The sequence below is a fragment of the Cebus imitator genome, unplaced genomic scaffold (assembly GCF_001604975.1).
Source record: "Cebus imitator isolate Cc_AM_T3 unplaced genomic scaffold, Cebus_imitator-1.0 Scaffold15, whole genome shotgun sequence".
In the NCBI taxonomy this organism is placed as follows: domain Eukaryota; kingdom Metazoa; phylum Chordata; class Mammalia; order Primates; family Cebidae; genus Cebus; species Cebus imitator.
In genome coordinates this window covers 2,299,573-2,313,253 of record NW_016107330.1, presented here as the reverse complement: position 1 = coordinate 2,313,253, position 13,681 = coordinate 2,299,573, and the positions used below count along the sequence as shown (strand labels likewise).

Below are 13,681 nucleotides of genomic sequence, written 5' to 3'. Positions count from 1 at the left end.
TGTCTCAAAAAAAAAAAAAAAAGAAAAAAAAAGAAAAGACACAAATGTGCTTATCTCTGTTATGATGCTGTTTTTGTCACTGCTTGGGTCTTCAGCCCTCTCTAAGGAAAGACGGGAACGCCCACAGGATCGTCCTGAGGACTTGGATGTCCCCCCTGCACTGGCTGATTTCATCTATCAGCAGAGAACCCAGCAGGTTGAGCAAGATATGTAAGTGTTTGCCTATGTCTGACCTTTCTGTGTGAGTGCTTACCTTTTTGCCACATTTTCACAGTTTCACTTTTGTGGAGTGCATACATGAAAACAATCTGAGGAGCAGTGATTTCCTTTTTTATCCCACCCTGGGCCTTAGCAATAAGTAGAGACAGGGCTTATCATGTTTCTATTCACAAAGGGCCTGCACAGCATTGCCTCATGGAAACCTCACTGCAGTCCTGAGAAGTAGCAGTTGCTCTCATTCTCATATTATAGATGTAAAAAGTGAAGTCTGGGCGCAGTGGCTCATTCCTATAATCCCAGCACTTTGGGAGGTTGAGGCAGGTGGATCACCTGAGGTCAGGAGTTCTAAACCAGCCTGGCCAACATGGTGAAACCCCATCTCTACTGAGAATACAAAAATTAGTCAGACGTGGTGGTGCATGTCTGTAATCCCAGCTACTCGGGAGGCTGAGACAGGAGAATCGGTTGAACCTAGAAGGCGGAGGTTGCAGTGAGCCAAGATGGCGCCACTGCACTCCAGCCTAGGTGATAAAGTGAGACTCCATCTCTAAATAAATAAATTAAGGCCAGGCACAGTGGCTCATGCCTGTAATCCCAGCACTTTGGGAGGCTGAGGTGGGCGGATCACCTGAGGTCAGGAGTTTGAGACCAGCCTGACCAATATGGAGAAGCTCCATCTCTACTAAAAATACAAAAATTATCTAGGCATGGTGGCGCATGCCTGTAATTCCAGCTACTTGGGATGCTGAGGCAGGAGAATTCGCTTAAACCCGGGAGGCTTAACTCAGGAGGCGGATGTTGCAGTGAGCCAAGATCGCACCATTGCACTCCAGCCTGGGCAACGAGAGCGAAGCTTTGTCTCAAAAAGAAAGATGTAAAAAGCAAAATTAGAGATTGTGACTTCTCACAGAGTTGGAACTTCTTTAAGATAGGATCTTGCTCTGTCACCCAGGCTGGAGTGTGGTGGCATGAACGCAACACTCCAGCCTTTACCTCCTGGACTCAAGTCATCCTCCCACCTCTCCCTTTCAAGTAGCTGGGACCACAGGTGTGAGCCATCATGCACAACTAACTTTTATATTTTCTGTGTGCCCAGGCTAGTCTTGAAGTCTTGAATTCCTGGCCTCAGCAAACCTCCCAACCTGCTCTCCCAAAGTGTTGGGATTACAGGCATGAGCCATTGCACCTGGCCAGAGCTAGCCCATGTGTGGTTTTTTTTTTTGTTTGAGACAGAGTTTCGCTCTTGTTGCCCAGGCTGGAGTGCAATGGCACGATCTCGGCTCACTGCAACCTCCACCTCCTGGGTTCAAGTGATTCTCCTGCCTCAGCCTCCTGAGTAGCTGGGATTACAGGCGTACACCACCATGCCCAGCTAGTTTTTTATATTTTTAGTAGAGACGGGGTTCATCATGTTGGCCAAGCTGGTCTCGAACTCCTAACCAGAGGGGATCCACCCGCCTTGGCTTCCCAAAGTGCAGGATTACAGGTGTGAGCCACCATGCCTGGCGGAAAAGGCATTTTATTTTTGCCTGGCAATATAAGCATCTTGGAAAATCTTCACTTAAAATAGACAAATGGACTTTGCCTTTAGTATAATGAAAAAGGTGATAAAAATTTTGCTAGTATTGGCCTTTTCCTCACATAGCGCCAAAGTCTGTCTGGGCATTCATGCCTTTAGCCCCAGCTTTGCATTGTGAAGCCACAAGCTAAGTGCTGAGAAATAAAGGTCATGAAAGGCAGCCCGGCACTCCTTGGGCCACAGAGATCCTCAACGCCTCACAGGGCGAGGATGTTTATACAGATTTCTTACGATCAGAAGAAAACAGAACATTAAGCTCTTGGCCAGCTGAAACATTTGCTTCATCCTGACTTTACAGATTTATTATTCCAAACCACAGGAATGGTATAGTTCTCATTTTGGTGTTATCCCAACATCAACTGTACAGTACTTTGCAAATAAGTACTCAAATCTTCATAAAGCTGCCTGGGTCTGCAGCTCTCTAAAGAAATGAAAAGACTTAATTATCATGTTTTAAGGGTGAGCAAATATCACCTGATTTATGATTTGTACTCGAATTGCTGAAATAATAATGCTCTTTATACAGGGAAGATATTTTCGCAGTGGACTTATTTGTTTTTACAGATTGGATAAGAGCCTTTGTTTTTCCTTTGAATTATGGAATTAATCAGAATGATTTCTCTTTTTGTTTAATTTATTCAGGTTTGCACATCCTTATCAATATGAACTAAATCACTTTACTCCACCAGATTCAGTGCTTCAAAAGCCACAACCTCAGGTTAGTACCCAGCCTTAGCGTAAGGGTGGTGTGCAGTAGCCCAGGAGGAATGAAGTAAGTAGAGTCACTGATGCAATTTTGACTTTCTTGAATATCTTTAAGGTAGAAGGTTCCAGTTTTAGGTTATTTCTCAACTCATAGTTCACTTTGTACTTTCCTGGGGGGTAATTTCTATATTCCTCCCTTTTTCTCACTTTTCTCTTGATCCAGTTATACAGACCAATAGAAGAGACACCGTGCCATTTCATATCCTCCCTGGATGAACTTGTGGAACTCAACGAAAAGCTCTTGAATTGTCAGGAATTTGCAGTCGACTTAGAGGTATCTTGTATATGACCCTGGGTGAAATTTTTACATTTTCTGGGAGTTTATCTATTGAAGAAGTATAAAATTGGTGCTAGTTTTAATCTATTTTTTAGTAAAAAATTAATCATATAACTTAGCTTTGTAGCTGACTTTTTTTTTTTTTTTGAGATGGAGTCTTGCTCTGTTGCCCAGGCTAGAAGGCAATGGTGGGAATCTCAGCTCACTGTAACCTTCACCTCCCGGGTTCAAGTGATTCTTCCTGCCTCAGCCTCCCAAGTAGCTGGGATTATACATGCCAGCCACCACACCCAGCTAATTTTTTGTATTTTTAGTAGAGATGGGGTTTCACCATGTTGGCCAGGCTGGTCTCAAACTCCTGGCCTCAGGCGATCCACCCACCTTGGGCTCCCAAAGTGCTGGGATTACAGCCATGAGCCACAAGCCACCATCCCCGGCCTATAGCTGACTTTTCAAAATTAATAAAGGAAAGTCTAATAAAATCTTTGTTTTTTTCTATTCTCCCCTCCTTCTGTGTGGTTTAGCACCACTCTTATAGGAGCTTCCTGGGACTGACCTGCCTGATGCAAATTTCCACTCGGACAGAAGACTTCATCATTGACACCCTCGAGCTTCGAAGTGACATGTACATTCTCAATGAGAGCCTCACAGACCCAGCTATCGTTAAGGTCAGCAAGCCTTTTGTAGCTCATGCCTGTGAGCTCATACAAGAATTTTAGTGCTTTTTAGTCTACTATTTCATTATTTTAACCTAGACCCAGTAAAGTTGGGAGGAATCATGTCATTTCCTAACAAAGATACCATGCTAAATGGCTTTTGTTTCTAAATCCCTGTTAGAACAGCTAAGACTTAGCTTGATACCACCCAGAAAAATGTTAAATCATTTTCATGACTACTGCAGTGAACGCCAGCTGTCAAGGTTGTTTGGACTTCATGGCCTTACTGAAGCTGCTAGAGCTGCTAGAGCTGCTTTCACGCGTCTCATTGGTTGAGAACAGTTTCAGACTTTAAGAATATGGAATTTGGAGTGTAGAAAGCTGTGACTGAAGACAAAAGAAACATTTAAAACTGCATATTTCTATTTTTTTTTTTTTTGAGATGGAGTTTCAGTCTTGTCCTCCAGGCTGGAGTGCAATGGTGCTATCTCAGCTCACTGCAACCTCCGCCTCCTGGGTTCAAGCGATTCTCCTGCCTCAGCCTCCTGAGTAGCTGAGATTGCCGCGCCTGCCACCCCACCTGGCTAATTTCTGTATTTTTAGTAGAGACGGGGTTTCACCATGTTGATCAGGCTGGTCTCAAACTCCTGACCTCAAGCAATCCACCTGCATTGGCCCAAAGTGGTGGGATTACAGGTGTGAGCCACCATGCCTGGCTGCATATATCTAATCTTGATTAGAATATTGGCTTCAGCCAGGCGAGGTGGCTCAGGCCTGTAATCCATGCACTTTGGGAAGCTGAGGCAGGAGGATCACTTGAGCCCAGGAGATTGAGACCAGCCTGAGGAACATAGTGAAACCCCGTCTCTACAAAAAAATTCAAAGTTAGCTGGGCATTGTGGCACACCTGTAGTGCCAGCTACTTGGAAGGCTGAGATGGGAGGATTGCTTGAGCACGGGAGGCGGAGGTTGCAGTGAGGCAAGATCACACCAATGCACTACAGACTGGACAACAAATATTACTGTCTAATTTCAGTGTTCTGATAAACTAGAGGCAGAGTTAATTTCAGAGCCTGAGTGGCCTGATACCAGTGTACTGCATGACTTTGGTTCTGTTTTCAGGTCTTCCATGGTGCCGATTCAGACATAGAATGGCTACAGAAAGACTTTGGGTTGTATGTAGTAAACATGTTTGATACGCATCAGGCAGCACGCCTTCTTAACCTGGGCAGGCACTCACTAGATCATCTCCTGAAACTCTACTGCAACGTGGAATCAAACAAGCAGTATCAGCTGGCTGATTGGAGAATACGGTCAGTTTGCTCTTAATGAGGAAATGTGGGTGACAGAAGAAGGTGTGATTATTCATTAACCTGTCGTTCAGAGAGACCTGGGTTAGGGCCATACCATATTCATTGAAATGAATGGCATCAGGCTTTTTGCCAGTCATCTTCAGCAGCATAAAAGTGGTAGAAAATTCTTTTTTTTTTTTCTGAGACAGTGTCTTGCTCTTTTACCAAGCTTGAGTGCAGTGGCACAATCTCGGCTCACTGCAGCCTCCATCTCCCAGATTCAACGGATTCCCCTTTCTCAGCCCCCTGAGTAGCTGGGACTGCAGGTGTGTGCCACCACGCCTGGCCAATTTTTTGTATGTTGGTAGAGATGGGGTTTCACCATGACCAGGATGGTCTCGATCTCCTGACCTCATGATCTGCCCGCCTTGGCCTCCCAAAGTGCGGAAATTCTTTAATGATAATGTGGACTTTATGATGGACTGATTCAGTTACACTGTGTTTCATGGAAATAGTGGCTGAAAAAGAGGTGCCACATCAGTATTTGTCCATGCTGGTCTCTTGTTTGAAACTCAGATCTCCCTAGTAGGGATGAGTGAGTGAGTGAGTGTGTGTGTGTGTATGTGTATAAGATCTTCTGTAGGTGGGGAAGAATTCCAAGGGACACTGTTGGTTTAGCTTTATAATGAATGTTTTTTGTGGCATAAGGCAGCAGTTTTGCCCCATTTCCTGCAGGCCTTGCTTAGCTTGGTCATTTTCCACTTGTTTGCTGTCTCCCCGAGGCTGCAGATGTCATAGGAAGGTGCCACTGAACTTTTCCAGGAATTCCACATGCCAGAATGCCAGAATCTCTATAAAAATAAAATTACATCAGGACTGATAAAGTCCAAATAAAAGGTAAAAATTGATAAAATCTAAAAACCCACTCCCTGTTATGGAGCCCTTACCCTGTGCCAAGCACTGGGCTAAGTGCTTCAAGGATGTGGTCCTGAGCGGCTCTCACAACAGCCTGTGAAGTACCTGGTTCCCATTTCACAAGTTAGCTGGGTAAGCCCAAAGAGGTTAAGGAACTTTTCTAAGGACAGACAGCTGGAGCTGAAATTTGAACTCAGGAGTACAGTGTCCCCTTTTCTGCCGCTCCTTGTGTGTATCCAGAGTAGCTGACAGTGCCCTTATTTTAACCATCGTATTACCCTACCTCCCTCTACCCAGCTATTAAAATAATGGCTTAGCATGTTAAAATGCAGGAAGTGTTGGCAGAACTACAATATTGGCTATGAAAGGATCTTTCATATCAGAAGGGTCTAAGGAGGTCCCACACCCACGGAGTGGACAAATTGAATTGCTGTCCTTGGGGGCAGTCGGTGAAACAGTGTCCTCTGCGATTCTAGCCCTCTGCCTGAGGAAATGCTCAGCTACGCCCGGGATGACACCCATTACTTGCTGTACATCTATGACAAAATGAGGCTGGAGCTGTGGGAGCGCGGCAATGGCCAGCCCATGCAGCTGCAGGTGGTGTGGCAGCGGAGCAGGGACATCTGCCTCAAGGTACGCCTTCACCGCAGTCACACAGACTGCGACACTTTCAGGCTCTGTGTCTGGCGAGGTTCCAGTTCTTAGGTTTGCTCCTTACATTCATGAAAAGAGCCAAACGTTTTGCAGAGCCCAGGGCACAATTTTGATTCCCATTGATTTTGAATATTCTCTAATACTTGGTAGAAATTCATCAAACCTATCTTCACGGATGAGTCCTACCTCGAACTCTATAGGAAGCAAAAGAAGCACCTTAACACACAGCAGTTGACAGCCTTTCAGCTGCTGTTTGCCTGGAGGGATAAAACAGCTCGCAGGGAAGATGAAAGTTACGGGTAAGGAATTAGAACTTCTTTTGATGCCTGCTTCCAGACTGAGCACATCTAATAGCAAGTAAATAATGGGCTCTTTTTTTTCTTTTGCCATGAAAGCTGGTTATTTCCCCTGTAGGACAGCATCTAATGGAACTCACTGGCTGAACATAATATGTCCCGAATGTGTGTGTGTTTTTCAGATATGTACTGCCAAACCATATGATGCTGAAGATAGCTGAAGAGCTGCCTAAGTGAGTCTGCGAGCTGATTAATGTGTTTCAACTTTCTCAGTAGATCTCATGTTCTTCAAAATCAAGTTTTCTGGTTGTTGTTACCCAACGTTGTTTACTCAGAGATTAATACTCTAAGCTTGGAAGGTAGCAAGTCCAAGGAATCCAGAATTTCTGCCCTCAGTCTGCCATTTAAGAGCTAAAACTTCTGAACTGGAATAATCTCAATGATTATGCCTTAGTTTGAGTTCATCTAAGTCCCCGAGCCTTATAGCATCTACTTGCAAGGAAAGAAAATGTCCCAGATTTTCTCATGTATACTTTCTTTTTTTTTTTTTTGAGACAGAGTTTCGCTCTTGTTACCCAGGCTGGAGTGCAATGGCTCAATCTCGGCTCACCGCAACCTCCGCCTCCTGGGTTCAGGCAATTCTCCTGCCTCAGCCTCCTGAGCAGCTGGGATTACAGGCACGCGCCACCATGCCCAGCTAATTTTTTGTATTTTAAGTAGAGACGGGGCTTCACCATTTTGACCAGGATGGTCTCGATCTCTTGACCTCGTGATCCACCCGACTCGGCCTCCCAAAGTGCTGGGATTACAGGCGTGAGCCACCGCGCCCGGCTCTCATGTATACTTTCTTCCAAATTAAAGCATCTCATGATCTTAAATGTTTTGTGATATTGATTGAAGAATAAGCAAGAATCAAAATCCACAGTCTGTTGGTTGCCCCCCTGCAGAATTGAGAATCCATAGTGCTGTGGTACTTACTTCCAGCTCTCCCTGACTGTAGGAGTCAGGCTTTAAGAGGAATCCACTTAAAGCTTGGTGTTGCAAAGAACACATGGAGAAGTTGGCCTTGGCTGTCCTGATATCAGTGTTTGCTTAGTCACCAAGCTGTAGCTTCAGCTTAAGCGTGGCACCATGGCTTTACCCAGTCATTATTCTTACCTGGAAGCCTTTGAGGGCTGCATTTCTGAGTGACAAGTTGAGTATGTGTTTCTACTTGTCTGCAGGGAACCTCAGGGCATCATCGCATGCTGCAACCCAGTACCACCCCTTGTGCGGCAGCAGATCAACGAAATGCACCTTTTAATCCAGCAGGCTCGAGAGATGCCCCTGCTCAAGGTAAGAAGCTGTTCTGCGGCTGGGCATGATGGCTCACGCCTGTGATCCCCGCATTTTGGGAGGCCAAGGCGGGTGGATCATGAGGTCAAGAGATCGAGACCAGCCTGGCCAACTTGGTAAAACCCCATCTCTACTAAAAATACAAAAAATTAGCTGGGCATGGGGTGCATGCCTGTGATCCCAGCTACTCCAGAGGCTGAGGTGGGAGAATCACTGGAAGAGGTGAAGGTTGCAGTGAGCTGAGATCATGCAGTGACAGAGGGAGACTGTCTCAAAAAAAGAAAAAGCTTTTCTACTAAAGATTCCCAATTTAGCAGGCCTGTTCTTTTTTTTTTTTTTCTTTTGGAGACGGAGTCTCACTCTTGTCACTCAGGCTGAAGTGCAATGGCGCGATCTTGGTTTACTGCAACTTCCGTCTCCCAGGTTCAAGCGATTCTCCTGGCTCAGCCTCCCGAGTAGCTGGGATTACAGGCACACGCCACCACACCCAGCATTTTTTTTTTCTTAGATGGAGTTTTGCTCTTGTTGCCCAGGCTGGAGTGTAATGGTGCAATCTTGGCTCACTGCAACCTCTGCCTCCCAGATTCAAGCAACTCTCCTGCCCCAGCCTCCCAAGTAGCTGGGATTACAGGCATGCACCGCCACTCCTGGCTAATTTTTTATTTTCGGTAGAGGCGGGGTTTCACCATGTTGGTCAGGCTGGTCTCAAGCTCCTGACCTCAGGTGATCCACCCACCTCAGCCTGCCAAAAGGCTGCAATTAACAGGCGCAAGCCACTGTGCCCAGCCTTAGCAGGCCTGTTCTTTGTGTCAGCATCTTATTCCTTGTGGCATTGTAAATACATAAGCTGTTCTCCATTCTTTTTTTTTTTTTTGAAATGGAGTCTCACTCTGTCACCAGGCTGGAGTGCAGTGGTGTGACCTGGCTCACTGCAACCTCCACCTCCCGAATTCAAGCGATTCTTCTGCCTTAACGTCCCAAGTAGCTGGGACTACAGGCATGCGCCACTATGCCAGGCAAATTTCTGTATTTTTAGTAGAGATGGGGTTTCACCATGTTGTCCAGGATGATCTCCATCTCTTGACCTCAAGTGATGAAATTTTTTGTAGAGATGGGTCTTGCAGTGTTTCCCAGACTGTCTTGACCTCTTGGGCTTAAGCAGTCCTCCTACCTCGGCCTCCCAAAGTGCTGGGATTACAGTTGTGAGCCACCTACCAGCCCTACATTTGCAATTTTTATGTTAAAAATGTCTTTGTGGTTAGGCGCCAAGGCTCGGGCCTGTAATCCCAGCACTTTGAGGGGCCGAAGCGGGCGGATCACAAGGTCAGGAAATCGAGACCATCCTGGCCAACATGGTAAAACCCTCTCTATAAAATTACAGAAATTAGCTGGGTATGATGGTGTGCACCTGTAGTCCCACCTACTTGAGAAACTGAGGCAGGACAATTGCTTGAACCTGGGAGGCAGCAGCTGCAGTGAGCCGAGATCACGCTACTGCCTTCCAGCCTGGGTGACGAGTGAAGCTCTATTTCAAAAAAAAAAAAAATGTCTTTGTAAGCCCTGTATTTTGTCCAAGTAAAGGGAGACCCTGGTTACTAGAGAAGAGTCTTTTTCAAGCCCTTTGGCACCCTTCCTGTTGTGCTTAGTCACGATCAAGAGCTTTATTCTTTCACCCTACACATAATTATTGAGCACCAAATAATTCTCCTGCCAGGCACTGCAAGGAGTGAAGGAAGGAAAGAAAATCTCTGGGCTCTTAAGAAACAGTCTGGTGAAGGAACGCAGGGTTGGGGGCTGGGCGTTGGACCTGAGGCGTTTAGGCAACTTTCCTCAGTTCCCTTTGTTTTTACCCTTAGTCTGAAGTTGCAGCCGGAGGGAAGAAGAGCGCACCACTGCCCAGTGCTGAGGTAGAGTGTCGGATCCGCTGTCTGCCCCGGGAGGAAAGACATCAGTTGCAGCCAGTTCAAGTACACCTCTGCCAGAGGCCTGTGCTGACAGCTGGCGGGAAGCTACTGCCGGCTTGCACATTTTACAGGCCAGCCTGCTGGTGTCTTTTTTATGCAGAGATTGGAGAATGTTCTCTTTGGACCTCACGACTGCTCCCATGCCCCTCCGGATGGCTATCCAATCATCCCAACCAATGGTAAAGTCGAGAACCCTTCTGACTGTCCCGAAGAGGTTGGGACACACCTGCCATGGTCTAAAATTCTGTAGGCTTGGCTGGGTGTAGTGACTGAGGCCTGTAATCCCAACACATTGGGAGGCCAAGGCTGGTGTATCACCTGAGGTCAGGAGTTCAAGACCAGCCTGGCCAACATAGTGAAACCCCATCTCTACTAAAAATACAAAAATAGCTGGGTGTGGTGGCGGGTGCCTATAATCTCTGCTATTCCACAGGCTGAGGCAGGAGAATCTCTTGAACCTGGAAGATGGAGGTTGCAGGGCGCCAAGATTGTGCCATTGCACTCCAGCCTGGGTGACTAGAGCGAAACTCCGTCTCAAAAAGAAAAAATAAAACAAAATTAATTAATTAATTAATTAAAATTCTGTAGGCCTTGACCTTATTAACTTCTGCTCCTCTAGGATCTGCGCCAGTTCAGAACCAGGCGAACCTCTTCCCTGATGAAAAAGAAGATAACTTGCTGGGTACCACATGCCTGATTGCCACAGCTGTCATCACATTATTTAATGTGAGTAGCACCCCTTAGGATTTACTGGATTTATCCAGCAGGCTGTCTGCCTGGAGGGTTGTGTCCACTTGAAGACTAATGCTGAGAGCAAAACCCAGTAGTGGTGGGAGAGGCATGGAGACAGATGAGTAAGGGGCACTTAGCACTCTGGAGGAGGTGGTCTCGGGACATGGATGGAGGATTCTTGAGCTCTGTGTTTGAAGAAATCTTCAAGGAAAGGCTGACGTCCCGGTGTTGAACAGCACCTAGTGGGAGGAGGGCCTGTGCAGAGAACATACAAGCAGGGCTTTCCAGACACGGCTGCAGCAGGGGCAGGGGAAGAACGGCTCACCCGGATGCCCAGCAGGGGTGGCGTGGGTGTGCTGTCTGGTGAACTGTAGAATGTGCGCTGCCTGTAGCTTCCTGCCTGACCCCAGCACCATGTGTGTGTGCTTTCAGTGAAGAAGAGAAACATTTTTTTTGTTTTTTGAGACTGTCTCGCTCCGCTGCCCAGGCTGGAATCTGGTGGCACAGTCACGGCTCACTGCATCTTTGACCTCTGAGGCTCAAACGTTCCTCCTGCCTCAGCCTCCCGAGTAACTGGGATTACAGGCATGAGTCATTATACCCAGTTATTTCACTGTTTTGTTTTGTTTTGTTTTTGAGACAGGATTTTACTCTGTCACCCAGGTGGCAGTGCAGCGGCACCATCTTGGCTCACTGCAACCTCTGCCTCCCCGGCTCAAGCAATCCTTCTGCCTCAGCCTTCTCCCGAGTAGCTGGGACTACAGGCGTGTGCCATGCCCAGCTACTTTTTGTATGTTTTGTAGAGATGGGGTTTCACCATGTCGCCCAGACTTCACTTTCGTTTTTAACTTAATTACATAAATCTAGATTGGACCTTGCTTCAGCAATTAATGAGAAAATTCTAGGCGCTTTAGTCAACCTCAGAGCTAATTTGAGTCATGAAGGTGATTTATCAGCTAAAAGTGTTAGTGTGAACTCTGGGCTGCTTTGACACAGAAGTGCTGTGTGGTGTAAAGGAGGCTGTGGGCTCCTTGCACTCTGTGTGGCAAGGGGCATAATTACAAATGAAGTAAAAGGATAGCTCATATTTATGAACCCATCTGGAAGCAGCATTTTGTTGCATAGTTTCAATGATTCCCTATAAATATATGAAATATTAAATTTCAGACTGTGCACAGTGGCTTACACCTGTAATCCCAGCACTTTGGGAGGGCAAGGCTGGCAGATCGCCTGGGGTCAGGAGTTTGAGACCCTTCTGGCCAACATGGTGAAACCCCATCTCTACTAAAAATACAAAAATTAGCCAGGCATTTTTCCTCATGCTTGTAATCCCGGCTACTCAGGAGGCTGAGGCAGGACAATCACTTGAACCCGGTAGGCAGAGGTTGCAGTAAGCCATGATCATGCCACTGCACTCCAACCTGGGTGACAGAATGAGACTCCGTCTCAGTCAGTCAATCAATAAAATAAAATTCAGACATCAAATAAGACCTCAAATTCTAGAGCCAGACCATGCTGAGTTTAAATCCCTGTTCTGCTCGTGTTCACTGCCAGCCTCCGGAAGACTGTCACAACCTCTGTAGCCCTCAGGTTCCTCCTCTGTAAGGTGGTGAGAGTGATACCACCTCATAGGCAGTGAGGACATGGTGAGAATTCAGTGATCCAGCACGTTGATAATGAAACGCTACTGTGTGCTGTTGCAGGCACGGCACCCTATACGGAGGAGAATGTATGAAAATTAGCCTTAGCCATTGGTGTTAATAACTGTTACTGGCTGAGTGTGGTGGCTCATACCTTAACCTCAGCACTTTGGGATGCCGAGGCAGGTGGATCACTTGAGGTCAAGAGTTCAAGACCAGCCTGGCCAATATGGTGAAACTCCATCTCTACTAAAAACACAAAAATTAGACAGGCATGGTTGCATGTGCCTGTAATCCCAGCTACTCGGGAGGCTGAGGCAGCAGAATCGCTTGAACCCAGGAAGTGGAGGGTTCATTAAGCTGAGATCGTGCCACTGCACTCCAGCCTGGGCAACAGAGGGAGACTCTGTCTCAAAAAAATATTATTATTAGTTTCATCTTCATGCACAAGGAAGCATATTATTAGACAAAAATATTCTCCTTGTTTTCTTTCATGAATACTCAAAAAAAAAAAAAAAAGAAAAAAGGAAAAGGAAAATCACTGTTAACTGTTGCTCTCTTGCTTGCATCTTGATGTCACAGATGATCGTGGTTATTAGTGATCATTTTTTTGTCTGTCTCTGCAGGAACCTAGTGCTGAAGACAATAAGAAGGGTCCGTTGACAGTTGCACAGAAAAAAGCCCAGAACATCATGGAGTCCTTTGAAAATCCATTTAGGATGGTGAGTAGTAGTTTTGTGTGCTCAGGGCTGACGAGGTATACAGAGATGCCGGCAACTGTACTTGCTGTTACCTCAGAAGGGAGCCTCTGAATCCAGTGTGTCAACTTTCCTGGTATCCAGGCAAAGATGCAGACATGACAGCAGCAACCCCCGATCTGAGTGCCTCTGCCCTGTGGGTCTAGATTCCATTCGGGCAGCATTTCACACACTCATTTCCTTTCTTCAGTTTCTGCCTTCACTGGGACGTCGCGCTCCCGTCTCTCAGGCAGCGAAGTTCGATCCATCAACGAAAATCTATGAAGTAAGTGGACTTGTCCCCTGTTCTAAAACAGACTTTCTAAGAAAAGGGGATTTCTTAATTATTTGTACCAGGTTTCTGTTTTGGACAAGCTCATCTCATTTGTGAATCCCCCGAAAATGAATGCAAAAGCCCTTTATTTTCGAAACGTTATTTCTAGGGACAGGGCCCAGAACTTCAGTCAGATTCTCAAAAGCACTTGGAAGCCTTATAAGAAAGAATTCTTCATTTTTCATTTTCGTTTTTTGTTTTTTTTTTTTTTTTTTTGAAGATGGAGTTTCGCTCTTGTTACCCAGGCTGGAGTGCAATGGCGCGATCTCGGCTCACCGCAACCTCC

At 46.2% G+C, this 13,681-nt stretch overlaps 1 protein-coding gene across 4 annotated transcripts in view; it reads left to right on the top strand.

The window, feature by feature from the left end:
* Positions 1-13,681, top strand: part of EXOSC10 (exosome component 10) — a 27,804-nt gene that overhangs the window by 5,973 nt on the left and 8,150 nt on the right. For 3 of the 4 annotated variants that reach the window (XM_017504008.2, XM_017504006.2, XM_017503996.2), the window contains exons 4-17: positions 96-210; positions 2,441-2,516; positions 2,727-2,837; positions 3,365-3,508; positions 4,619-4,809; positions 6,180-6,336; positions 6,508-6,656; positions 6,836-6,886; positions 7,877-7,988; positions 9,845-9,895; positions 10,053-10,131; positions 10,572-10,678; positions 12,951-13,046; positions 13,273-13,347. In XM_017504008.2, coding sequence (XP_017359497.1) covers positions 96-210; positions 2,441-2,516; positions 2,727-2,837; positions 3,365-3,508; positions 4,619-4,809; positions 6,180-6,336; positions 6,508-6,656; positions 6,836-6,886; positions 7,877-7,988; positions 9,845-9,895; positions 10,053-10,131; positions 10,572-10,678; positions 12,951-13,046; positions 13,273-13,347 — 1,514 coding nt within the window. Of the gene's footprint in view, positions 1-95; positions 211-2,440; positions 2,517-2,721; positions 2,838-3,364; positions 3,509-4,618; positions 4,810-6,179; positions 6,337-6,507; positions 6,657-6,835; positions 6,887-7,876; positions 7,989-9,844; positions 9,896-10,052; positions 10,132-10,571; positions 10,679-12,950; positions 13,047-13,272; positions 13,348-13,681 lie in introns of all 4 variants that reach the window. The other variant, XM_017503985.2, reaches the window with a different exon arrangement.